General features: G+C 42.4%; 1 protein-coding gene across 1 annotated transcript; it reads right to left on the minus strand.

The window, feature by feature from the left end:
- Positions 1 to 2,138: 2,138 nt before the first annotated feature.
- Positions 2,139 to 24,462, minus strand: SVOP (SV2 related protein). The gene is made up of 16 exons (XM_009816507.2): positions 24,428 to 24,462; positions 20,136 to 20,296; positions 18,448 to 18,533; positions 17,269 to 17,367; positions 15,135 to 15,206; positions 14,785 to 14,909; positions 12,019 to 12,082; positions 10,623 to 10,748; positions 9,464 to 9,592; positions 8,021 to 8,094; positions 7,643 to 7,719; positions 6,416 to 6,523; positions 4,781 to 4,892; positions 3,436 to 3,517; positions 3,115 to 3,204; positions 2,139 to 2,345 (listed from the first exon to the last, which is right to left on the minus strand). The coding sequence occupies exons 1-16, from the start codon at positions 24,460 to 24,462 to the stop codon at positions 2,139 to 2,141; spliced, it is 1,647 nt and encodes a 548-aa protein (XP_009814809.2).
- Positions 24,463 to 25,380: the final 918 nt, after the last annotated feature.

Here is a 25,380-nt window from a genome sequence, read left to right on the forward strand (position 1 = left end):
CTGACAGAAGGAGGTGCAAACAAATTCTTTGCACTGGTTGTCAGCGCCGTGAGAGCCCTGTCCCTTAACTGGGGATCGACTGGAACTTGAGCTTGCTGGAGATTGAGCACACAGGACACAGAGACAGCAGAGACAGAGATAACCAAACCAGCACATGGCACCAGCCACTGGAACAGACAGTGTGTTTCTACATCATCAGCCACATCTGAAGTGGGATCCCCTGCGAGCTGAACTGCATTTTCATATTACTGTGAAAAGGAAAGTTTGCCTGTTTAGACCAACCTCTGCTGGAGTCTTTCATTGCAGTCACCATCGTCGAGTGGTAAATGAATGGACAGACATTTTGGTGCCTTGTCAAACCTTAACTTGTCTCAGCAGAAGATACCCACACACAGAATATCAATAACCTCTTTGGCCTTTTTTTATTAGTCTGAGTTTCCTCAGTTTCTTTAAGGAATTATCCACTTCTATTTTTCCTTCAGTGCTATAAATGAACAGCCTAACATGTCTTGGAGCACTATACTGCACTACAGTGCTGTAAAACCCTAAGCGAAAGCTGAACCCCAAATGTATTAATTTGTATTGCACCCACACATGGACTCAGTGACCTATTCTTGCCCCACAGAAAAGGGGCCTGGTTCCCAGAATACTTAAAATACTCTACTGTGCAAAAATTTGTTGCACACTTACCTACGTTTACGTGAGACAACTGACCACACATACTATAAAAATGTATTGCTTCCCACAGCCTAGTGATTAGCATTTAGTCCATCTCACTTACATTTGGTTGTGTGTTCCATAGTCTGGAATCCTGAAAATAAACTGAGACATGGATGAGACATGTCGCATCTTTCTTATGCATTTCCTCGCTGCACATCCACAGACCCTGAAATCTGACTTCCTGCATAGTGACAGATTTCTGACAAACAAGACAAACTTATCCTCACCTGAACCCTGTTACATTCTCTGACAAGAGCCCAATCATCGACCTCGAGGAGCGACATCTGAAGGAGTGGAGTTCCTCATCTAAGGATGATCGCAGGTCGGCTCTTCCCGTGATTTGTGTTCGTTTACAACACGATGCCAGCTGCATTCCTTTGTCACCAGCTTGACGTTACAGTCAATGTACAATCAGCAGCTACCGAAAAGTCCTGCCCGGCTGTCAGGAGGCCAGCTTCTGTTGGGAGACACTTGAAAGCAGCTCCATCCAAACCGCTACACGCAGCTGTTCAGACTGAGGCGTTTTTATCAAAGGTTTTGGCTACACCACTGCGAGAACATACTTAGGCAAACTGAGCAGAAACATACCTGGACCCATGCAGAAAACCACAGCGTGCATCTCCACACACAAAGAGACACCAGTACAGCTGAAGCAGTCTTCACCAAGCAACAGACAGAGTGCTCAGTGATTCCGGCAAGGTTAGAAAAGTCAAATTCTGCTCCAAACCATCAGGACTTACATTTCTCATATAAGGTTCCATCTCTGCGATAAATACCACTCCTCACTGACTCAAACTACCTGCCTTGGACGGGAGAAACATTCAGAAAATCGTTTCCAAGCAATCAGTGCCTGTTAATTCTCAAGGAACAGAACCCGTAAGCAAGGGAACTAGAAAGCATTGGTTGGTTTGCTGTTATCACATTTTGTTGTTGATGGCTAAAAAGTGCAAGGCAGGCATCTAGTTCATAAAACCTATTCTGTAGTGTATGGAATCCACCGTGTGCTATGCCAGGTACACAATAAATATTAATCTTTTTTTTTTTTAGGCATCAAGAGTACATTGTTTTAATTACAGCTTATACTGAGTTGCATTCAGTTAGCTATTTGCTTGACACGGGACATTTTAAGCTGAACAGCTGACCATGCAAGCACAACAGACTTAAGAAAAACCCTTCCTGCTAAACTTCAAATGATATCTGGATCAAATGCCTCTCAATACAGAAGTAAAGTTTTTATGAGTGTGAGCAAAGAGCAGCAGAGACACAATTTGCTTAGGTTCAACCCAAAAGTTCCTGCAGTTTGACACATGACATTGGCAGTGGCAGTATGGTCAGCTTTCTATGCTTCAGGGTTGGATTTTTTTGTGAAAGAGGTCTTGCTCGTATCATTCATTCTTTCAGCAGGTTTTCATGTCCCATCATTCCTGTGATCCGGAGTTTGACCTGGTGACTCCTGGGGAATGAGATCCTCTCCCAACCATCTCCTGTCCCCATTCTCTGTGGCTGGACTCCTGTAAGCCACGACCTTTTGTTTCGATGGGCAAGAAGCAGGAAGCCACAGCGGCCAGCAGGCAACATCCACTGTAAACCACCAGTGTTAAATAGACTGAAGATTCCAACATCACCTGCAGAAAAAAAGGCAGAAAACACAAAAGAGTACCCCTGAGCCTTATCACAGAAAGAAATACAAATACTAACATAGTAGTAGAAATTCTAATTAACTGGAAAAATATGTTTAACATGCACTGCTGCATACTTTCTTTCCTCCATGATTACACATAGCTATTAAACACCGATAAAACAGTCTGGCTTACAAGTGCCATGAGGTGCTGCTGCCCTTATGTATTAGACAGGACTTAAGCAAATCACAAGTTTTCTACCTATCCCTCTGCAGAGCCACTGCTACTGACACCGTCTTCTGAGTCCTGTCCCTGCAGAGCCTGGCTCCCCCAACCTCCCTGCCTAGCTCTTTCCACATACCCCGAAGGTTTGTATCCTCCAGGACCCCAGTCTGGGATCTCCAGAGAAAGGTGGCATTGCACCACACACAGACACTCCCTGCCTCTCACAAATCCCATCTCAGAGAAAGGTGGCATTGCACCACGCACAGACACTCCCTGCCTCTCACAAATCCCATCTCCAGGTGGTGGCTTCCAAGGTGTCCTTACTCCCATCCAGCAGCCTGCTTCTTGGTTATCTATCCCCCAACATACGGAGCTCTGCAGCAAGAGGTAAGTTCAGAGATGAGCCTGAACTCTCCTCAAGAAACAGGCAACAACAACCCTCCTTCAACACATCATGCACAAATCGCCCTTGGTTTGGCCCTCAGAGCAGCAAAGCGGGTTCTCCATCACCTTCCTGTGCCTTCAGTCTCAGAAGGAGAAGGGATTTTACCTGCGCAATGAATGGGGTTATGAGGGCTCCCACTCTGGCCATTCCACTGCATGTTCCCAGGCCCAAAGCACGCGTGGCTGTCGGATAAACCTGTGAACAAAGCATCAGCCCATTAACGCTAGTGGGAAGTTCTCTTCCCTCCAGTCTCCTAAATCGATGGAAATTAATAAGTGGTACTACAGCAAGTTCTGTTAGGCAATGACAATGAGATCATCAACTCATATCTGGGGTAAGGTCCATTGTGAAGAGGTCATAAAAATGACTTTCCCACCATGTTCTCACTCCCCTTAAATATTCTCATTACAAAAACAACCTCCTTACCTCAGGAGTGTAAACATAAGCAGCCTGAAATCCTCCTGAAATAAAAGCTCTTGCAATGAAGAGCAGCACAGTAAGAACATTTCTGTGAGAATAAAAAGGAGAGCAGTGTTTGGGATTGTTCTGTACAATCTGTTTGTTTAACTTGGAGGCAAGTGCAATAAAAATGCTCAATTTGCTAGAATGATTCCTTTTGTTTTTTAATGAACCCTTTGTATTTTTTCTGGACCTTTAATATAACAATGATGCCAAACAATCTGCATTCCCACAATCACATCAGTTTTCTAAGTGTATTCATTCCAACTGACAGCTGTGGCCTATTGAAATAAGCAGCGAATGCCTAAGCTTATCTAAATAAGAAAAAGATATTCCACGTTACAAATGGTGCTAACAAAAAAATGGCACACGTGAGAAGGAAATGAGAGTGCAGCTTTCCTGTTTAAAAGACATAAACCTATGTACCACCTGAATATTTGCAACTTCATAAGGTTTCTTATGACAAGGTTTCTGTACTGTAAGGTTTTGTACAGTGCCTGAAAAGATTTAAAATCAGGGAGCTCTCCTCTGGCTGTTAGGTCATTTCCTTGTTCGTCAGCCCCAAGGTACAGACATTGTCGCATGCATGTGGCATGAAGGCCAGATGCAGTCAGAGGCAGACTTTCAGAGCTCGGCTGGAAATTTCGTACCGTTAAGATTCAAGGGCAGAGCTGCCCAGTGACTTGTTCTTTGGAAAATCCGCATGAAGGACAGATACTGAACAATATGAAAACGTGAACCCAAGTTCTTTTGAAAGCCAGGCCCCGCTGCCAGCATCAAGCTCCACCAACCATACTGTACACAACTTCGAGGTTGTGCCAGTCTGTGTCTATTGCTTCTCACGTAATCGTGCCGTAGCGCTTAGACCGCTGAGAGCCTGTGAAGCAGTCAGAGCAGCTGAATGGGAGGCAGAGACTGGGCTTGGTTGTGAAGCGCTGCCCTGGTACACTCAGCCTGGGGAAACATGGGTAATGAATGGCAGAGAGCAGTACCTGAACCAGCTACCGAGGCTCATGACATCAGATCTGATTTAAAAATTGTCCAATGGTTACCTCCTACTCAGACATAAGCTCTTATTTTCCCCTTTGGATTGTTCTGTCCGCAAGATTCTAGTGAAGGATTTCTCCTCTCCTGCTCCTTTTAGTTTCCTTCCAAACTCTGGGGAGAAAACCTAACACCATCCTTATTTCTTTCTCCAGCTGAGCATGGCCATCTCATGGCTTTTCAAACCACCACTTCCAGTTCTCCTGCCATAATCAAGAGAGAGCATGGATGGATCAGATACACCAGTTGTTCATTGTGTTTTACTTACCTTCCAATGCAGAGAAACAGCAGAAGACTGCAAAACGAGAAGACAAAAAAGGACAGGGCCATGGTTTTCTTGCGGCCTATCCGATCAATAATCCATAGTGTTACTAACACACCTGTAGAAGAAGACACGTTGACTGTTGGGAATCGAGCAAAGGTGGAGGCTGCAGCAGCTGGCTTTTTACATAGGCTGGGTTATTTAGATCTGAAATTTTGTTGTCTCTTTCTTTAAAATACTTTGCTGGCAGAGGCATCAGGCAGGGGTGTAGAATGGACAGCTCCAGCCATTGGTGCCACATGAAAACAGAAGCTGTGTCCCAGCTGGTGAGTCTTGCTCCATGTACACAGCCCCATTGGTCCACACACCCACATGCCCACACACCCAGGGGCTACACGCTGACGTAGGAGTGAGCAATCAACTCCGACATCTGTTAACCACTGATTATTGCACTGGTTACCAACATGAATGCTCAAAATGCCTGCCTTATGTCTCATGGGAGGATCTTTTGTTCAACTTCTGACCATTGTTCCCTGCTAATCTTCCTACTGCTAGATTTAAGGGCTCTTTAGAACTTAGTATTTTCTTTCCATTGCATTATTTATGTGCTGCCATCAAACCATTTCTCACCTGCTCTTTGATAAAGGAAATAGATCAAGCTCTGTAAGTCTCACGGTGTGAAGCATTCTCTCTTGTGCAACTTTTCCAGATCCTTTTACAAGCGGACATACAGCATGTGTGGGGATTATTCTAGCATCAGAGTTGCTAGTGTCATATTCAGAGGTATCCCTGCTAGTATTTCTTACTCCTACCTTGGTATGTCTCAGGATCAAATCACTCCTTTCAGCTATAGCATCAGTCCAAGAGTCCATACTCTCTTTTCTGTCCACTGCATGCTGACATCCTTCCCAGAATGACTGTTATGCAGGACAGTCCTCCTATCAGGTAGCGACTACGCCTGTTTATCAGTCATAGACTTACAACTTTTCACCAGTTAAATGGCTTCTCTTTAAGCATTTGTCCCTGAAACTATAAACTAGAGCAGTGAAAATAACCTGACCGTTGCCTCACAGTATTATTTCAAAGAGAGAGATTAATACTGAGACAACACCTTCTACATCTGAAGAAACAATGGCTATTACATCCTAACTATCTTGCGTGTCCTCTGTCAGACTGTTCATTGAAAGTCATTGAAATCGACTGAAAACCATGACTGAGGCTGGGCACAGAGCTGAAGGGAGCAAGTTCTCCATTGATTCACCATAGCCACCACCCTCTTAAAACAGTTCTGGAAAGTCATTTACGGATCAAGTGATTCTGCCCCTTTGATTTAATTGTTACTCTTCCTCTGAATGCCTAATATGTTGGTTGGATAGAATCCATAGTCAGATGAGCCATTATAGCTTCGCAAAGCAATTACTAGTGATTTTATCTGTAGTGATCACATGGGCAGTGAAGAGAGCTACAGCTACTCTAGGCACTGCATATGTCAAGTAGTCCAAGCAAGGAGCTCCAGTGCTGTGGGAAATCCATTAGCATTAGGCCAGACAGACAAGCTCGTTTCATTGCATGTACCAGAGCCCATTCCAACCCCAGTGAGCCACTGGCAGTGAAGAACTGGTGCTGCTTATTGCCACTTACCAGGGAATTCTGACAGGGTTGTCCAGAGCAGATCTGTGTAGTCTTCCTCTGTCAGATACTCACAGGTCAGGCTGCACTTTGCTTTAACTTCTTTCCTTCTACTGGATACTGTGGGAGGAAAAAGAAAAAACCCAAACATTGAATATATTTCAAGTAATCTCTTCTCTGCTTACCTTCCTTTACTCCTGCAATGTCTTTATCACTCTTACCGCTGAAGCTGATAGAAGGGATGTACTGAAAAGACCCTGCTGCACAGCAGGTATGTTCTACCTGGAAGATACAGCTGAAACTGAACAGTTTGTAATCTTATTTGTAGCAGGATGTCTTACCTCTGCAACCATCACTATCAGGATGAAGACTTACACTTCCTTATCAGCTGTACAGGCTTAGTTAATTTTCAGTTCAGGGCTCATGACAGTGAGCAGAATTAACATCAATAATTCAGTTTCTCCCTACATAAATTGGGATACTAACACTTAATCTATACTTTGAGAAGACTGAATAATACCGTGTCTTTGTGAAAACAAGCATTTTTAAAGTATGCATGCTCCTTTGTGGAGGCTAACCAGAGTTAGACCTCTCAAATAGCTAATACACTGTTGCACAAGCTTGGGATCTGTGTCTTCTCCCAATACTACCCATCCTCTTTCTATAATTTTGCAACTATCTGACAGTTTTCACTAATTACAAGTGTTCTGAAGACAATCATGTCTCCCCTAGGGAATCAAACTCTTCAAGCTTCTTCTTAATGCAGCCAAAGCACTTTTTTTTTTTACACAAAAATCTGCAACAAAAAGGGCAACGGTTTCCCACCATTATCTTTTTTCTCAGCAGGTCTTCACAACTTGAGAACCTGGGAGCTCCACAGCAGCAGCAGTTATCTCTGTCTCAGAACTAATTAGGCCTGTCAAATCTGGAAACTTACATTTATTCAATCACTTTTTTCTCAAGAAGAACAGATACTTTTTCTAACAGGTCTCCCTTGAAGGCTGTCTTGCTGTTTTACATTTTGTGCTCAGAGACACCGCAGGACCTCTCTGCATTGTGCAGGAGACGAGGAACAGTCTGTCAAAAATGTTTAAAATAAGTAAGCCTTTAAGTGGATGCCTTAAAATTCAGGCTGGCAGCCACAGTCCTTTCCAAACTAACAGCAGAAGGTGATCTAATAAAAGATATTCCACCACTTAACAAGGTATATTTAAAAAGAAAAGATGGACTAGTACTCACTGCTGCAGACGTCTCCTGCTTGGAAGAACTCTGTAGTTAATAAAACTAACCCATAATATGAAAAAGCATTGGAAAACCTGCGAGGAAGAAAATGAGAGAGGAAGTCTCAGCTGGTCAAACCTATAGTAAACAACATGAATCAAAATTGAACCTACTGTGTGAGGACTTCCACTAAGTGCTACCTCAAAGCTATTTCCTATCAGCATTTAGAAAACGAAAGGGCAATTAGATTGAGAATGCTCGTGGTTGGGCAGTTTAATAAATTACAGATCAATACAGGTGTCGGGTTTTTTTGGTATTTTAGTGATATGGTAAAATACCTCCATTAAAAACCATTTAGAATTGTGCTGGCACTGAGCCATTTCTATTTCCTCTTACCATATAAACCAGAGTAACAATGTGGTCCATCTAAAATGGGGCGTAAAAAGGTCCCTCATTTTTCCTCGGTCTTCCTGTTGAAAACAAGCAGAAGTCAGACGATCAGGGCACTCACTGGTCCTGGACTGGAGGATGCAGAGTGGCAAGGGATAATACAATACACAGTACTATGTACTATATCTCAGGATGAGCGTTTGCTTTCAGCTGAGGGCTCTTCGGGTTGTAGGAGCCACACTGGAGTGAAGAATTCCTCTGCCAAGGGGAATTCTCTAGGAGCATAAGGATATCAAAAACAGTTCACACAGAGGGCACACTACTCCTCCACACGGAAGGTGAGGATCTGTCAGAACAAGGTGGGGCTGGAAAGAGGTAGAGCAGAACTTTGCCAATCCACAGGTGGCATATGACTCACGTGGCCCACAGCCAGCTCCCGTAAATGAGAGCAGCCCCTCAGGCTGATCTCGGGTAAGGTACTGAGGAACTACAAGCAGCCCTCCTGCAAACAGACCCCTTTTAAACCGCGTGGTTCTTAGAGAGAGAGAGTGGAAGGCTCAGCCCATAAACTGTGGTTAAGGAAAAGTACTTTCCCACCCCACCCTGAAAACAAAACCATCCAAAACTTGGAGAGCGTTCCTGCACAGCCCATCAAAATTACCATGACTGAACCAAGCATTTGTGAAACGCACAAGAGCTCAAATCCTCACTGATCCAGACCTTAGAAAATCAAACCTCCACCTCTGATCAGTAAGACAGTGTCGTTACCAACAGGCTCCTGCCTAGCTTTACGATTTTGCTCTTGTTCAAATCTGCAGGTCTCCCTCTGCTGTCCTTCCCTGCTGGCTAACTTTGCAACTTTCTTTCCTTAAAAAAGTTTGCTCTTTGTTCCGTACATGCAGAGCTGCTTTATATGTTGACAAGGGTGCTGAAAAGTTGGCCATGTAAAGCTAAAATGAAAAAGAATCCAATGCAATTCACACAGTAATATGCAGCTCAGAAGTAACAGCCTGAATTACTCCATGCATTAGGACTGAATAGGGGCTTGCAGCTTTCCCACTCCAGAAAATCAGGATTAGATTAAAAATGAGGTACAGCTAAAGAGTCAAATTCCATTTTGTCTCATGAGTTCAGATCTGGGAATTCTGATCTGAGCCCTTCGGTAGCCTCAAGGTTTGATTTTCTTTAATAATAGGGTCTTAGAGTGAGGTTAAATGACATTAATGCCCAGTTTAAAAGTCCTTTTCACTTTCAGGATTTTCATGTAAATAAAAATGAGAAACTAACTCTTCCTCACTGTGAAAGAGGCTTATATGATCATCTCTCATTTTTTTATTACTGGTTGAGACATTAAACTTAACATTGATTATTTGCTTATAAAAATGCATATGAATGTAGCACAGTTTCACTGTATCCCACGTTATTAATGTGCATGTTACCTGTACATACCTGTCTGGAAATAATTAATTTTCCCAAAGGCATTGGAGCTCCATTCTCCGTTGCTATCCGCTTTAAAGTGGCAATTGCTTTTTCTTGATTTCCAGATAATACATCATACCTGGCACTTTCTGGCAGCCACTAAGAGAGCAAAGCAGAGCACATGCACAGCTATGTCAAAAACACAGCAATAAACAAACTGGGGATTTTCTTTGTGGGCTTACAGTGGGAAAGCTCAGTGACTCCAGCAGACTACTGGCATAAGAAAGGATTACAGAATGAATCTTTACCCATTCAGAGAACCATCTTTTCGCCAAATGTCAAATTCCTCATTAGGCTTTAAGAAACTGCAAAACCCCACTTTCACCGGAAAGTCAGAACTCCAGTCTAAAATCTTTCCTTTCTGTTACCTTGGTTTTATTCTTGAGAAATGTTAGGCATTTTTGCAGGTTCTTTACATTATACTTCTCAGTAGGAAAGGCAAAGCATCCAGTGCAGATAACAAGATGCTCTAGGCATTCCAAAATATGCATTTTTAAGCTCCTTTTAAAAGCAAGTGTGTTAGCACCTGTATAACTGGAGGTATATCTGAAAAACAATGTCAGTGACTAAGGAATAATAAGAGCTGCTAAACAACCTGACAAGGACATATGTCTTTGAGATGACTGAGTGATCGGCAAATATATTACCTAATAGCACACTGAAGCTCGGGTTTAACTGATATACGTCTTATTTTAGAATCTGACCTGCGCTATGTAGCTTTTACCTCTGATTTGGGTGGATTTTTTAAGTGGACAGTAATTATAAAAGTTATGATTTTGACAAAATAATTTAAAAATCTAAAGAGCAATCGGGGAAATAGCAACAGCTTTTAATAAAATGCTGATTCCACTGAGCTTAATTGAAACAAAGTCATTAAATCGGAGGAGTTTCCAGGCCTGATTTGGTTTCACAAAATTCCAGCCCACCATTGTCCTCCAGCAATTAGATTCACATAAACACAGCTCTCACTGGAATGTTTTTACTAGCACCCTGCTGTATTTCAGATATTTCAAAGAAGACATCAACAGAGAGCTCAAAACTGTCACGATTTCCTATAATCAGGTTACAGAATTGGGTAGAGAAGTGGTAGATTGATGGAACATACATTTGTCTTTGAAAGAATACCTACAAAACATAGGACAGCGAAGAGCAAAAGTGGGAGGGCAGAAAGAATGAGAAGCCACCGCCAGCCAAGAGTGGGCATCACCAACACCGCTAGAAGAACTTCAAACACAGTCCCAATGGCCCAAAAGACCTGCCAAAGGGAAAAGAAACAGTCACAAATGAGAATAAGAGTGCTCTTAAGGCCGCCTCCTTTGTAACATTCCAAGGCGGGCTCCCTAGGGACAGCTGGAGAGAGAAATGCCAGAGACATTTCAAATATGCACCACTGTATGGAAACAGAGCCCAGACATTTCAAGGGGATTTGTTTAAATGCTGCAGAAGTAAAATGTTCAGTTCTGAAAACCTAGCATTGACTTCCTCTAGACACACATGTTTAACTGTAGGTAGCTTCTCATAAGGAATACACTCATCACATGGTGTTTCTTAAGCCAAATGACTTATTAACGTATCTGTCTATGAGTATGATTCCCAGCTACCACCGTGAGATTTACGGTATCTGTTTTCCTTACCAAAACCAAGCTACCAAAGCCACAGAGTTTGGCCTGTAGATGAAGGAAAGATTTGACACCTTCTTAGCAAATAATGGGGCTGGCATCCTCTTGCATATCCTACCCATGCAGGATTATTCTCCTTTAGATTATGAATCCACTTAGCTCATTATTTAACGCTCAGAATATATTTCTAACCCAGGGTTGCTCAGAGGCAGCCAAACTGTGGCAGAACAAAAGTGACACAGAAAGGAGTAATTCATCTACTGAACTCTATTTATGAAAGATTAATCAACTGAATGTAGGACTAGCCAGCAGATATCTTAGAAGACTGGTTTTGCATTGAGAAGCTGTTGCAGTTTGGTGAGGTTTTCCACAAGGATGCTCCCTCCAAACTGACTGATGCAGACGAGTAATAGTACTGTTCTCTGACCCTTCAACCATCCATTAAAGGGCTGCGCATTTTGCCTTCAAGTATTTATAGGGCAAAATTCTGCTCTCTGTGACTTTGATACATTTGGATTGAATATGGGGAGCTGAATTTAGCCCTGCATTTACTGAACAGATCTCCACTACCCATTACTGACTTGTAGATTAATTTCACCATGAAGTTAGGTGACACCCAAATGGCCCCTGTTGCACTAACAGCAGTAACTCACACAGCGCTGGATGCAAGTTAATTTGCAAAAAGGCAGATTCAACAAAAAGAGTGAGCGTTACACGAATGCTTTATGCTGCCTTTGGACCTGAGCTAGTACTAGTGTATGGGGGTAACCTCAGCTCCCCACTAACTTGGACAATCAAGATTTGACTGCAGCTATGTGTGAGATTTCTAGTCAGTAGGATTGAATGGATGTAACCAACACAGAATTTGTCCCTCTAGGGACCAGTATGCATAGCTACATTGCTCACCTCTATCAATAAAATGCATTTTGCTCTGGCTTTCATTGGAAGGAATTCAGCGTATAAGGTTACCCTGTAAAGAGTGAACATTGAGAAAAATGTCATGTTAGCGCATTGAGAAAAATGCCACGTTAACACAATAAGAGAGGTTCAAACATTGCGTTTGCCTTTTGTTAAAATTGCCAAACCCATAGTAGTAACGCAAACCCCTTCCTAGCCCTCAGAGTCAGCAAGACTGTGGACACTGGTTCAGACTCCCCTTTCTACATCAGAACAAAACCCCTTTAGTTCATCATTGCAATGGAGGACAGAATTTGTTCTGTTCGTGTGATTTTGTAAGCCTACAGTGGTTAGCTAAATGTAGCAGTTCTTGATGCATAAGTTTTCACAACCCTGCTCTGGTCTGGGACTGGCATTATGCCTGTTATTTTCAGTGTGGTCCATCAGCAGTCAACACAAACTCTTGCTGGGTAAAGTATTTCTTCAGGGCTTTACAACTGGCTCAGAGAATTTTACATCAGTCTACTCTGCCAGGTTTCAATTCTCCAAGAGGTGAATACTTTCAAGGTCTGATCCTGCTACAAAATAATTTGCATTCTTTTATTGTGGGAATTCAAAAAGAAATCATCTAACTCTGCAGAGTCTTTGTTTCGTGACTGTGCCAAAGAGTAATGGTACAGCTTCTCTGTGAGTATTTCCTGAGGATGAACACAAGGGCCAGCAGCCAGTCAAGGCTCTCTCGTCTTCTTCAAACTGTCTGGTAAGACTTGTTCTTTGCTCCTACTCTGTTTGCATTCCATTGACTCATCCTGTTTCTGCCTCTAAACTCCTTAGGCTTTCTTTGATGTTTGTGAAAAAACTCCTATTAACTTGACAAATGGTGGATTGATCTCTGAGTAGCTTCCCAGAACTCAGTTCATCGAAGTACAAAGTTGCGCACAATATTATATTAAATCAGTGATTAAGAGGAGAAGGAAGTAAAATCACATAATGAAATGTAGAGCAGTCCCCTATATATCGCAGCAGAAAACAGGAGCTGATTAATGCTGTACAGAACTGTTTTCTTAAGAGAATACTCCATATCTTTGCAGGTCTGGATGTTGGTACTGTGAATGAATAGTCATACTCAGTGTTAGATAATATCTCGCAGAGAATTCCCAGAGGAGGCCACAGCTTCTCAGGTGCAGCTCCTACATACGTATAGATAGAGGGATATCTGCTATAGTCAGTTAATTTATTATGGCTGGATGCTTTCTTTTTAATAGCTCCTTTCATAAAAAAGTCTCTCTCATACCCATTATAGAACATACAATTATAAAGATACCCATGTCATTCCACTGAAATCCAGCCACTCATATCCAAAGTTACATAGCCTACTTAAGGATATTAGAAAGGAGGTACTTTTCCGGCTTCATACATATTTACTCCTCTGTCAAGGGAATCACTATTATAGTTAGAACAAGAAACAGACTCAGCAGCAATGGAATCCACTCTGAGTTCTGTAACCAGCTCTTCATTGTCTCTCATTAAGTCATGTAGCCTTTGTGCATTATCCGCCCCTCTGTAAAACGGCACTAGCTGTGCCGTAGCTGTTCCGCGGGGGCTCTGTGGAACATCATTAATATCTGTTTTCAGTACAAGGCATTATTAAATCTGATGCTTTGTCTTTGTTGTTTTCCTGCCTCATTCCAGTTGTGCTCAGTTGGAACTGCATGGCAGAAACTGCCTCACCGTTGGTCAACACACAGCAGGCTAAGGACCTTCCTATTTTACATACACGTTACGCTTTTGTGCAGCTTCCAAAGGTGGGCAGGAGAGCAGGAAAAGAAAATTAATAATACTGTGATGTTCCATCTCAGCTCTGAATCTTTTATCTGGGAATGGCAATAGAAAAGACAGGATATTGACTTGCCTTGTGAAGAAGTCTATGAGCCATCAATCAAAGTTAGACTCTGACTACTCCGAAATAGCACCTCCATGGGGCAAAATATCAATTATTAATAAGGATAAAAGACTACACAGAGAGAGAATGGCTATACTCTTCCCTTTACATTTATAATTAAAAGCCTAGAGCAGAGTTATTTATTCCAGGCGGAAAATTTAGAGATCTTCCTCTCCAGTGAATGGAATGACACAGTAATAGAGAAATATCCTGATGCTACTTTCTTATTAGAAGCGTGTCTGAGCCATCAAGATCTCTTCAGTGTTCCAGGTTTGGGATGTGTGGTTTTGGAATTCCAACTCAGGTTCTGACACGAAAGGTCAGGCTCTGATTGAACAATAATCCGCAGTTTTACAAACGCCATGACTCAGGGCTCAGCTTTACCTCTAAATGCTAGTGTTTAGGTCATGACCTATCTTGCAGCCAGACCATATCATCCCTTATGGACTCCGCCAATACAATCTGGTAATGCAGTGTTTAGGCACAGCTACAAAATGCCGTCTGTTGTGTTTTACCCACTTTTGGTGGGCTCTTTGGGCCTCCCTTTTTCACCATGGTTTACCTGAAGGACTGAGAGAAGCTTGAAAGGGCTTAAGACATATAACATATTACATTTAGGAACCCAACTTGTTCACATAGAAGTCATTATAAATCTGATTCACCTTAGTGATGTATTAGGTATCTTCAAAGCCATCTCAGAGTTTAATATATTAGTTCCAAAATACTTAGGAAAAAATGGGTTTGGGACAACTGAACAGTCTTCAATTTGACATAAGCATTTTTGAAAAAATAAATAGAGAAGAGAAAGTTTGAACTTGTGAATATTTACTTACGACTGAGGCACTCCTCCAATCCCAAAGCCCACCAGGCCCCTCAGCACCAAGATCCAGCTATACACTGGTGCAAAACCACTGAGGATCCCATAATAGAGCGTCCACAACACGCTGATCTTTAGGCCCTGTATTCAACAAACAAGCACAAGGACAAGAAATTCTTTGCTGTAACACAAATTAACAAAATGTAAAGTAGAGCTTCAAACTCCTTTTATTTCATGGGAGGTCAATTCTGGCTCTGCTTAATTCTGCTTCATACATGTGGACTATGACATTCATGAACATCATGCACTGAAACATCCACACTGTAGAAATATTAGAATATATTCTAGGAGGAGCTGAAGACTTACTGTTTTTCTCCCATACTGGTCTGAAATGTTTCCCCAGAGGGTGGAGCTGGACATCATTCCCACAAACACCACCTGTGAAAGACCAGAAAAAAATCTTCCCCTTAACAACAAGACAAGGGAAAATTTCCATGTGACAGCAAAGAGAACACAACTTCACAGTGAAACTAGAAAATTTCAGCTCTAACAATACAGCAAAATGTCCAGATGTTCTAGGTATAGTTCTTTTGCAGCGGAGACTATTAAAGACAATTATTCATATGGTGGGATTTTTCGGAAGTCACTCAGCATTAGCCTAACTTCACTTCCATTGACTTGAAAGGGAATTTGCTATTGCCCAGGAACAGGGATGAGTGTCAGCAGACTGTTCAAGCCAAGGTCTCTCAGCTTCTTCCAGTGATGGGCCCATTTTCAGCAGTTGCCTTGCTTTTGTTGAGGTCAGGAATCTAAACACAACATGCATAAACCGAACCTCTGCCAGGCTACTTGTCATCACCTCACCCTTATCTTACCTGTTAATTTGTGAACTACTGAATTAGCCCAGTGCTGAATATTTTCGAGCTTTTGACAAATGGAAGAAAATTAATCATAAGAAATGACTGGAGCGCGCAATTTGGCACTAAACGGAAATCATCATCTTGTTTCTGGGTTGGGTTTTTTTTGCTGAAGAGTTTTCATAACCCACAAAAAATTTTTTCATCTCCTTCACAGCAAGGCCGCACTGAGAGTTCCGTGAGCATTACTGAGGGGACAGGCAAGTGGAGACGAGCAAGTGCCTGGGTTGGAGAGGGGAAGCAACTTAGGCACCCCTCAAGTCATCTTTGCAATTAAAAGATCCACCCAGTGACAAACCAGTCTGACACTAGAATGTGCACTCTGGTATTACACACATTGTGAGTCCAGCCCTGGAAGATGCTGAGCTCTCCAGTTCCAATGAACACATTAATGAATAAAAGCTGATCAGTGTTGCTTGAGGTCTGCAAGACAGAGCTGTTCTAGGAGCCCAGTGCTGATGCAGTACTTCTCAGCCAGCTCACCTCCAGTCTCCTATTGCCATTCTCAGCAGGTTGTCTCAGATTTGAATGGAGATAAAATTAGATCTTACAAGTTTAGAAAAGTCTGAAAAAAGACTGAGGTGTCAAAGAAAATATATTGTACCCTTTTCAGAGATGACACCAAAAAGTATAGTTTAGTCTGTAGATGGAGAGAGAAATTAAATCCTGCCCAATGAAGGTAATGGCAAAACCCGAGCATATTTTCCCCATCAGCACATTAAAACCATAGGAATTTTGTCTGAGAAAGAAGTGCATACTCAAGCAATAATGGGGGTAAGAAGCAGTTCTGTTTGTCAAAGCTTTTGTCTCATGTCCACTGACCCCGTCTCCTTCTGATTTTGCTCACCAAGAATAAAATTGTACTGAGCTGAAAGAAGGGACAAGACCCTCCTTCAGATGGGCTGGCTGCATTCAGGTGTGGGAAAGGACATGATCGTAACAGATTTAAATCTACTGAGCATTTTGACCAATTTACACACCACCACAAATGGCATCAAAAGCTAAAGGAAAAAGGAATGTAGGAGTTAAAGTGCATGCCATACAACAGTGGCATACGCTGAGAGAAGGGCCCCAAAACTAGTTTTCTTATTCCTAAAGGCATTGCATGTTTCCAACATCATAGCACTGTACTTAGAGGTGGTATTATAAGAGCTCTGCTTGCAGACATCACTGGATGATCCACCTTGAAAAGCGATTGCTTGCTCTCTCTCACGGCTCCCAATCTCTCTATGTAAGGTGAGCTTAACTGTGGTGAAAGATTTTAAAAACAGACAACCAAAATTTACCAACCTTTTTTTTTTAATTAATCAAATGGTTGGAATTTTAGGATGAGTCTGAGTCAATTAATATATTTTCCTGGAAATTACATGAAACTTTGAATGTGAAACTTGCAAAATTTCCTGAGTTCTGAGCTTCATTTCTTCAAGCTCTGGCTTTCAAAAAGATTCCTATATTCTTCCAAGCCAAAGGCAATCTGCAAAGGCCTTGAATAGATTTAACTCTGGGATATAAAGCATAACGTCTGAATAACAATGAGTGGAAAAACCTTACAGAACAGAGGAGCTGTCAGTTATTTTTCCTACCGATGTGAGCAATGCAACCTGCCAGCTTGGTAATCGCCACTCACAATGAAGCTGAGGAGCTAGGATACTTAAAATCATCATTTCCATAGCATCTGCCATCTAGAAGGGTAAAAAAGAAACAAAAATAAATAACTTCCTGAAGATTAGATTGACATAGCAGTCAATAATACACCTTCCTGAAATTAACCTTGTTTCTGCTCTGTGCCATTCCCACTCTGTAGGTGAAACAGAACAGTTATGTTTGCAAGGTAGAGTGGATGTACACAGTGGAGAGAAAAACAGAAAGAGGTGCACTTTTAAACTAATTTCTGATTGTCATAATGTTTAGCAACACTGGCAGAGAGGATTCAAAGAGCCAAATCAAGGATTTCGAGGAGGCTTGTCTGGTCGGTCAGTCATCCAGGTTCGTTCACTTCCATACTGCATATTACAGAGACGAGCTTTCAACTCCTTTACACACAGATTCAGTCAGAACTGTTTATTACCTTATAACTTACTTCCTTTCTCCCTTATACACTACTTCTGCATTTGTAATAAATATATTGATAGATCATCTGTAGACCAAATTCCACTACTGACTTAGGATCTAAACCATGGCAGATTGTAACCTTATACGTAGACGACAGCTAGTAAATACAGGCTCCAGATACCATTACCCTGAAGTATACCTCAGTAGATGTAACACATAGTGCTTCAGAAATAGTAGAAAAGTGAAAACACAGCCTGTCTTTCTGGTCTTGATATCCAGGTTAAAACTAGAAGTACTGGGTTGCTGTTCACCTGAAACTGAGATTACAATAATACTAATACAGAAAACAGAAATGGTAGCTAATGGGATGAACGTGGTAAAATCACTGCATGAAAACTGAGATCTGCTTCTGTAGAATAGCCTAGTACCCTTTCCATCTGAAACAAGCATTTGAAGTAGAGAATTAAAATGATTTTTCAAACCCTGATTTATAAGAACTTCAGAGACAGAGAAATCAACCAGTTATTCATTACCCCCACTCAACAAGTTTGAGTCCAGCTGTCATTTTAGAGTTTCAAGTAAAATTCCTTCTTTATTGTACAACTATCTGTTTGGAGACTTTTTGTTGACAGAGAATGGCTACGTTATCTGAAATCATCGAGATTCTCTAACTAATGATCATGCAATTGACCTTGACAACAATTACTTGCCCATGCTAATCCAGTAATAACAGAGAGCTTCCACTGGAACTTTCCAAATCCAATGGCTTCCACCGCATCTTCCACCATGAAAGTATCTAGAAAGAAAACAATTCTAGTGCAGAAGTGTATTCCTTTCCTAGTAAGAGCCATCCTTTGAGACAGCATTTTCTGTGAATGCAATTACTTATTAACTGGGTAATCTATTGAGATCTAAAATATATAACAGAGAGCTACTTAGCTTTTATACAGTTCCTACTCAGGAAAATTTCTGTGTTCTTCAGGAATTGTGCTAAAGCCAAAATAATTTTAAATAGTCCTAGAATATTTTATTCACAGAGAAGTAAATCAGCATAGCACCAATGACTCCAGCACATGTTCAGCCTATTACTCCTGGGAATGACTCCACCAGCCACTGAATTGCAGCTTCCTCTGTTGAGAAGTATATGAGCTCTTCAACAGCACAGAGGAATACTATGCAAGAGATGGAAAGTGCAGAAGAATATTTTATTGCATGGAGAGTCAAACTGTAATTATTTGAATCAAGAATTTGTCCAGGACACATACATCTTAAAACATACTTTTGTTTAAAATGCTGCTGGTTCTTGTTTCCCCCACATGGTCATGACCTCTTTATTTTGTTCTACCTGAAGAAGCTGAGATATCTCAAATTCCTTTGCTCAAGTGCAAAATGAAAAATACAGCAAAAATACATTTTGATATTCAAGTTGTTTAAATCAAGTCTCAAAGCTTTAACACTTCCAGCAGTTTAAAAAGTACATTCGCCACAGAAAAGCTTTATCTAGCTAAAAGTTGGCCATCCTCACAAAGCGAAAGACAAAAACACCAACCAAAAGGTAATCAAACAAAATCTAACTGATAAAATGAAGCAGAGGTGTTCATAAGACTTCAGTTTGTGACTTCAACCCAGGCATTTGATGTGATGGCAGTGAAGCTCAGCATATTGGGTTGTTCCATCACTTGCACTTTTTTGGGCGATGTGCCAACTGAAATTCTACATATATCCGCAGTCTTGCACTGATGCACTGAGTCCTTTGAGAAACTCACTGAGCTCACTCCGTGGTATTCTGGCTTCCTATTGCATCAGTATGTTCATAAATAAGTCCCTGGGAAAATAGTCATGCTACGAAATTTTAGTATGCCTTGTGCTAAGACAAAAACACCACTTCTCATATCTTCTGGATTGGTGTTGTCTTCAGAGCAGGCAGCGCTTCTCTGCTAGGCAGAAAGCAGAGGCTGGGATCTACCTTCATCCTGTCCCTCTTGTCCTCTAGGCAAGGAGGAGACAGGAACACTGCAGAGGCTTCATGCTCAGCCTTGAAGGTGAGCCACGTGTAACTGCTCCAGTAAACTTGGCAATGTTTTAGGAGCACTGATCAGTTCTAAAGGAAATTAAGTCAAACCTCCTGTATGAAATAGGTGGTGACAACTGGATACACAACTCCTTAAAAGGGTCTGTTACTGGTAATACAAAGACAAACACATAAAGCATCCCTCAGAGAACAAGGTAGCTAAATCATGATTTTCCGGTGGAACATAATTTGCCTGTGTTACTGTTTCCTTATTCTGTCTGGGGATCTTCAGCTTCTCTAAACCCACTGTATTCAGCCTGGTTGCAACATGACTGAAATGAAGAGGTCACACCTTTCTCCTTACGGGAAAACAAGAAACCTACTCACCATCAGTTGGGTTGGCAAATTCTTTTGGCACTGCAGCTCCATCCTCTAGCTCAATAGGCTCTAGCTCTGTCCGAACACCCTCAATCTGAATTTCGTGTTCTCCTGAAATGACATCCTCATCTGACCTTGAACTTTCCCCAGTGCGGCGAAACTTGACCACCCTAAGGACACAGAAACAAGGATTAATACTTTGGTGGGTCTTTTCCAGGTCAAAGTTGTGTTTGGTTAGTCTTGAAGCCCTGCGTGGTCAAACAGCAGCCAGGTTTCTCCCCACCCTCCTGTCTCTATTTCACATCCACAGAGAATGCGGTGACTTTTATTTGTATCTGCTTTTAGCTATGGTATCCTGTTGGTTGCCACTGGCTTTGGAAAAACTGCAGAGTACATTGCTACGTGATATAGTCATCATCGCATGTTATCGTGCTAACTATAAAGTTATAAAAACATACAGGTTATAAGAATATGAAGAAATGATACATATTTAATGATAACCATGTTTTGTGTGCCTAGACTTCTGTTGCGAATTAGACATAGCTGTGTCATTGAATTTCAGGGGCTTTGTCCTCGTAGGAAAACCCCAAATTCGATCTTCCACATTGTTTTTGTAAGAGTGATTTGCGTCTTAGGAGAGGCGGAAGTCCTGAAATTTGTCAGATTTTTAAACATTCCTTAGTGATGTAGGATTCATAAGATAATTCAGTGAATTGACTGATTTTTTCCATCATGGTGATGATTCTGTGACTATAGATATGCTTGCTTTCATCTCTTGTCTTAACCTGAAGTCTTTAATATTATGTAATTAATTAAACATATGTATTTTAAGAAACTATTTGATTTGCAATACTTGGTTCATCTGTGCATTTTTTGAATCTCTTAGGTAATGAGGTGGGACAGAATAAGAAAGTGAATCGAAGGATACTTCTTTTTTCATTAAGTTCAAGTCAAGACTGGAGAGTGTACCTGCCTGCCAGTTATAGCCCTGGCATAAGAGATGATGATTGTCACACGAGTGCCGTGCTCACAGCTGTCTGTATTTTATATCATTTCTGGCACTAGCCGAGAGATAATGGTCTAATCTCTGCAGCGGGGCCACAGAGAGAGTAAGACACGAAAACAGAACTTTGCTAAATTGACACTACTTTCACGCTTTGATGACAGTGATTTTGTGCAACCCTTCCTCTATATAGAGGAGGTCCGTCTTCCGTGAATTAAGCTTCCTGTGACCACACAAAGATTTTGCAACAGATCTACCATATGCAATGTAATGGATTCCTCAAGCTTCCTTCACTTTACCTGCAACATCAGCGTAACTTTTTCACCTTGGCAACTGACAATTTCTTGGACTTCAGTGAATTAGTTTTTTGGATATAGATTAAATTAGTCTTGCTACTACCTCTTCTGACTTCCAAAACCTGAACATTTTAATTCTACAATAAAGGTTAGCAGAGAGCCTCTCAAACTTCAGTGTAATCCTCTGGTTTAAGGGTCAGCAAAACTAAACTATCAGCATCCTTGCCAACCGCAGCTGCAGCAAACTGACATGCATGTATGACATTTCTAAAGGTGATCCGAAAGACTTTTCATATTTGGCAAGACCTCCACTCTTATTTTCTCTTACAAGTGCTGGTGACACAATCAATATTTAATATAAGGGCAAAGTGATGGGCAATCTACAAAACTCCTGTAAATGGGTTTTGGTCCAACGATGGACAAGAGGATGGAGGAATGGACGTCTCAGTCACCCAAAGGGTTTTTCACGAAGAGAGGAGTCCTGGCCACGACCAGCCATTCAGTCCAGCTTAGGATTTCACTGTGGTAGGAACATAAAGCAGAGGGATGCAAAACATAGGTTTTTTTCTCACTGTCCTGGCACATATATTATTTCCCTGACCACATCCCATCTGGGGAATTGCACGTATTCACCAACGATATTCTGGCAGTAACCTGGAGAGAGAGAGAAGTACAGTGAGCATTTTGTGAGGTTGTCACTCATCTTCAGGACAGTCTGCTTTGCAGGCTGTTGAGATGTTTTGGGATGATTTTTTCAGGTAAACAGGGCATTCCAAGATCTGTATGGGGCAAATATTCCTTGCACTGCTTTAGTAGTGCTCTCGTTTGCAGCAGAAAACGGAAAGCTTTTCTCTGGCCTTTATATCTTGGCAGACAAACAACAGAGTCACAAATTTTGTTTTCTAAGATAACATTTGAAGATGTTAAAGAACACAGAACAAAACCCCAGGCCTCTGCAATGAGCAAGAAAACTACATTGGTTGCAGTGAAACTAGGGTTTATCTCACATTCTGACTTGGGGTATGCAGAGGATCCTGCGTTCAGTTGTAAGACAAGACAAACAAAACAATGAAAAACTCGTCTGAATTCAGGTTCATATTTAGTTCCATTGAGAAACTCAATTTTAAATTCTCTTAATCTGATTGCTTTTTAACCTCAGTACAACTATCTTGGTTTTAATTTTCTTTTGCTGACCCTACAGGACAAACACAAGTAATTATTACTCTCACATTAAAATTGTCCCTGAAGATATAATCCTCACATGACTTACAAAATACATACTCTCAGCAAACAAACGCTGAAATTGTTATGCCCATGAGATGACTTCTTTATTACAAAGGGTAATTGATATTAAAGTACCATTCATCTCTTAATTGCAACAGCTTTACAAGCACCTGGTTTAACTACACAGGAAGTAAACTTTTATATTTGTATTTTTTTAAAGGAGGACTGTTACTATAGCTTCAGCAGTCCCAAAGCCTGGTGCAAAGTTCATTGAAGTATGTGGACACCTTTCCCCCAGATTTTAGGAGGTCTAAAGTGCCGTTACTGCATGGGATTGTGACTGAAAATCATTCATACAACCTATGCTGGTAACTGTTCAGTGTCCTAGTAAGCCACAGGCAAAATAAACACGCCAATAAAAACCTTCCTGGCTTTGAAGTGCCTGACCACAAAACCCCCGTATGACTGTTTCTTATTTTGTAATACTTGTTGAAGTAGACTTTCAGAACTGACCATTTTGGAGATGGTGGTTCCAGGTGCTACAGAAAGGCAGTGACTGATCTGAAAATTGTAAATACTTCAGTGGCAATCTGAGTAGAGAGCTATCTGGCCACATTCCTCATCATAGGAAGTAAAAAAATATGTTTATCACTTAGGAACCTATGAAACAAATTGACACAAATGAAGAAAGAAACCACGCAGTGATATTTAGTGTTCCATACTTGCAAAATTCTTCACAGCTGAGACATCTCAGAGAGCTGCATTTGTTTGCACGATCTCACAGCACCGAGTAAGTCTAATCACACTTACATTGAAAGGGACTTTAGAACATTTTTCTGTGTTTTGTTTTTGTTTTGATTTAAAAAAAAAAATAGGGAAAAATGGCCTAATGAAATCGTGTCTTATTCTTTTTACTGACAAGCTGAATGCATCCGAACTAAGTATTGGAAAATAACTGGAGTTCATATCCATTTTCCCAACTTATTAGAAATGTTATGGGACAGTTTGCTCTGTCATTGACATGAGCTCATTAATATTTAAAATCAACTTTAAGCATTTATTCCCTGCCTTGCGGAGTCAATGATTTATAAATAGGAATATGTTTCAAAGCACCTGATAATGGAGCATTAGCAGAAATGCACTTGGTTTTGAAGGAAACGTTTTGCATTCATGAAATGGAAAGGAAATACTGGTGTTAAAAGGCAGCAATGCTTTTATCACCTTTTTGCACAGATCCAGCAACCACATCCCCGCAGCAAGGAGCTCCTCACAAATAACAGCATTTTCCTTGTGCAGCAATGTTTGCTTCTCCAAAACATCCAGTTTGCAAATATCGGCGATACTCACTGCAAACACACCTTTGCAGAAAAGGTTCTGATCTGCAATCAGCTCGTGGCGTGAAGGAGGAAGCCGAGGAAGATGCCTTCCCCAGCACAACGTTATTTACAGATGCAATCCGCCTTGCAAATGCAATAGTAATGCTTCCTCTCAGAAAAATCTTTTGGCACTTCCACGGTTTTATTCCACCCCTCCTGATTTCTACCACCATCAAGTTCATGCAAAAAATCAAAATTGAGCCAATTTATATAACAAATGGATCCCTGCGTGCCCCCAGGATGCTGAACCCAGGCAGCTACACAAGGAAAACAGCCGGCTTCCCGGGGCCTAAGACACTTCCGAGGAATAATTCCCTTAAAAATCACCAGGATTCACAATATCCCTGCAGCCCGTTTAGAAGGAATCCTGCGCATCCCCGCTCCCCTACGGGTGCTACTCACGGCAGCTGTCTCAGCTGGAATAAATCATCCTCCATTGCCGGGCTGCGTCTGCAGGAGCTGCTCTCATCGCTCTCGCATGGCGGGGACGGCTGGAGCTGCGGGCAGGCGGGCGGCTGGACAGCTCCGGCGGCGGCAGGCAGCCCGCACCGAGCGGCTCGGCTTGGCTCGGCTCGGCTCGGCACGGCACGGCACGGCACGGCACGGCACGGCACGGCTCGGCTCGGCTCGGCACGGCACGGCACGGCACGGCTCAGCTCGGCTCGGCACGGCACGGCTCGGCTCGGCTCGGCTCGGCACGGCACGGCTCGGCTCGGCTCGGCTCGGCTCGGCACGGCACGGCACGGCTCGGCTCGGCCCGGCGGGGCGGGCAGAGGCGGTGGGGCGGCCGCGGCCCGGCGGCCAGCGGCTCCCTCCCCTTCCCGTCCCTGCTCTGGCCTGGCCAGGGCCGGGGCTCGGCTCCCGTGTCACCGCCGGTCCTCGTCCCCTCGGGGATCAGCATCTGACGAGCGGTTGGTCCATCGGCAGGGTGCAGGCTCGGGGAACGTCACGGGCTAGGAGAAAATGAAGCAGAGAGGATGGAGCCATCCCCCAGGAAAGCTGAGCCACATCGGTTTAGGTGCCTCCGCGCCCAGGAGGACAGCAAAGGGTCTGCTGGGGACACCAGCCCGCTGGGCGGCAGAACCGCTGCATTTTGGCGAGGGGCTTCGCAGCAAATTACACGATTACAGGGAACGCTTCAGCAACCCAAGGAGGGTTCCTGAACATGGTCTCCTGCAGCCGCCTGGTAGGGCTTCCCCACACGCGCTCCTCGGGCGCAGAATGAGATTAGTTTGTAAAAAATCTCGATCACTTACCTGAAAAGGTCCACTGTCACCCTGGCACGTTCGTCCCCGTAGGCCTTCTCCTTCAGTTGGAAGAGACAGCTTGTTTGTGCATATGCCTGCATTTACAGA

This window comes from Gavia stellata, chromosome 21 (assembly GCF_030936135.1).
Source record: "Gavia stellata isolate bGavSte3 chromosome 21, bGavSte3.hap2, whole genome shotgun sequence".
NCBI classification, from domain to species: Eukaryota; Metazoa; Chordata; class Aves; order Gaviiformes; family Gaviidae; genus Gavia; species Gavia stellata.

Excerpts from the sequence above, each read along its gene's own strand:
- SVOP (XM_009816507.2), bottom strand. The coding sequence starts at position 24,462 with ATGGAGGATGATTTATTCCAGCTGAGACAGCTGCC. Across the intron at positions 14,910-15,134 it reads ACCAGTATGGGAGAAAAACA|GGCCTAAAGATCAGCGTGTT; the intron begins GTAAGTCTTCAG and ends TGTTGAATACAG. Across the intron at positions 10,749-12,018 it reads AATGCATTTTATTGATAGAG|GTCTTTTGGGCCATTGGGAC; the intron begins GTGAGCAATGTA and ends TCCCTTTGGCAG.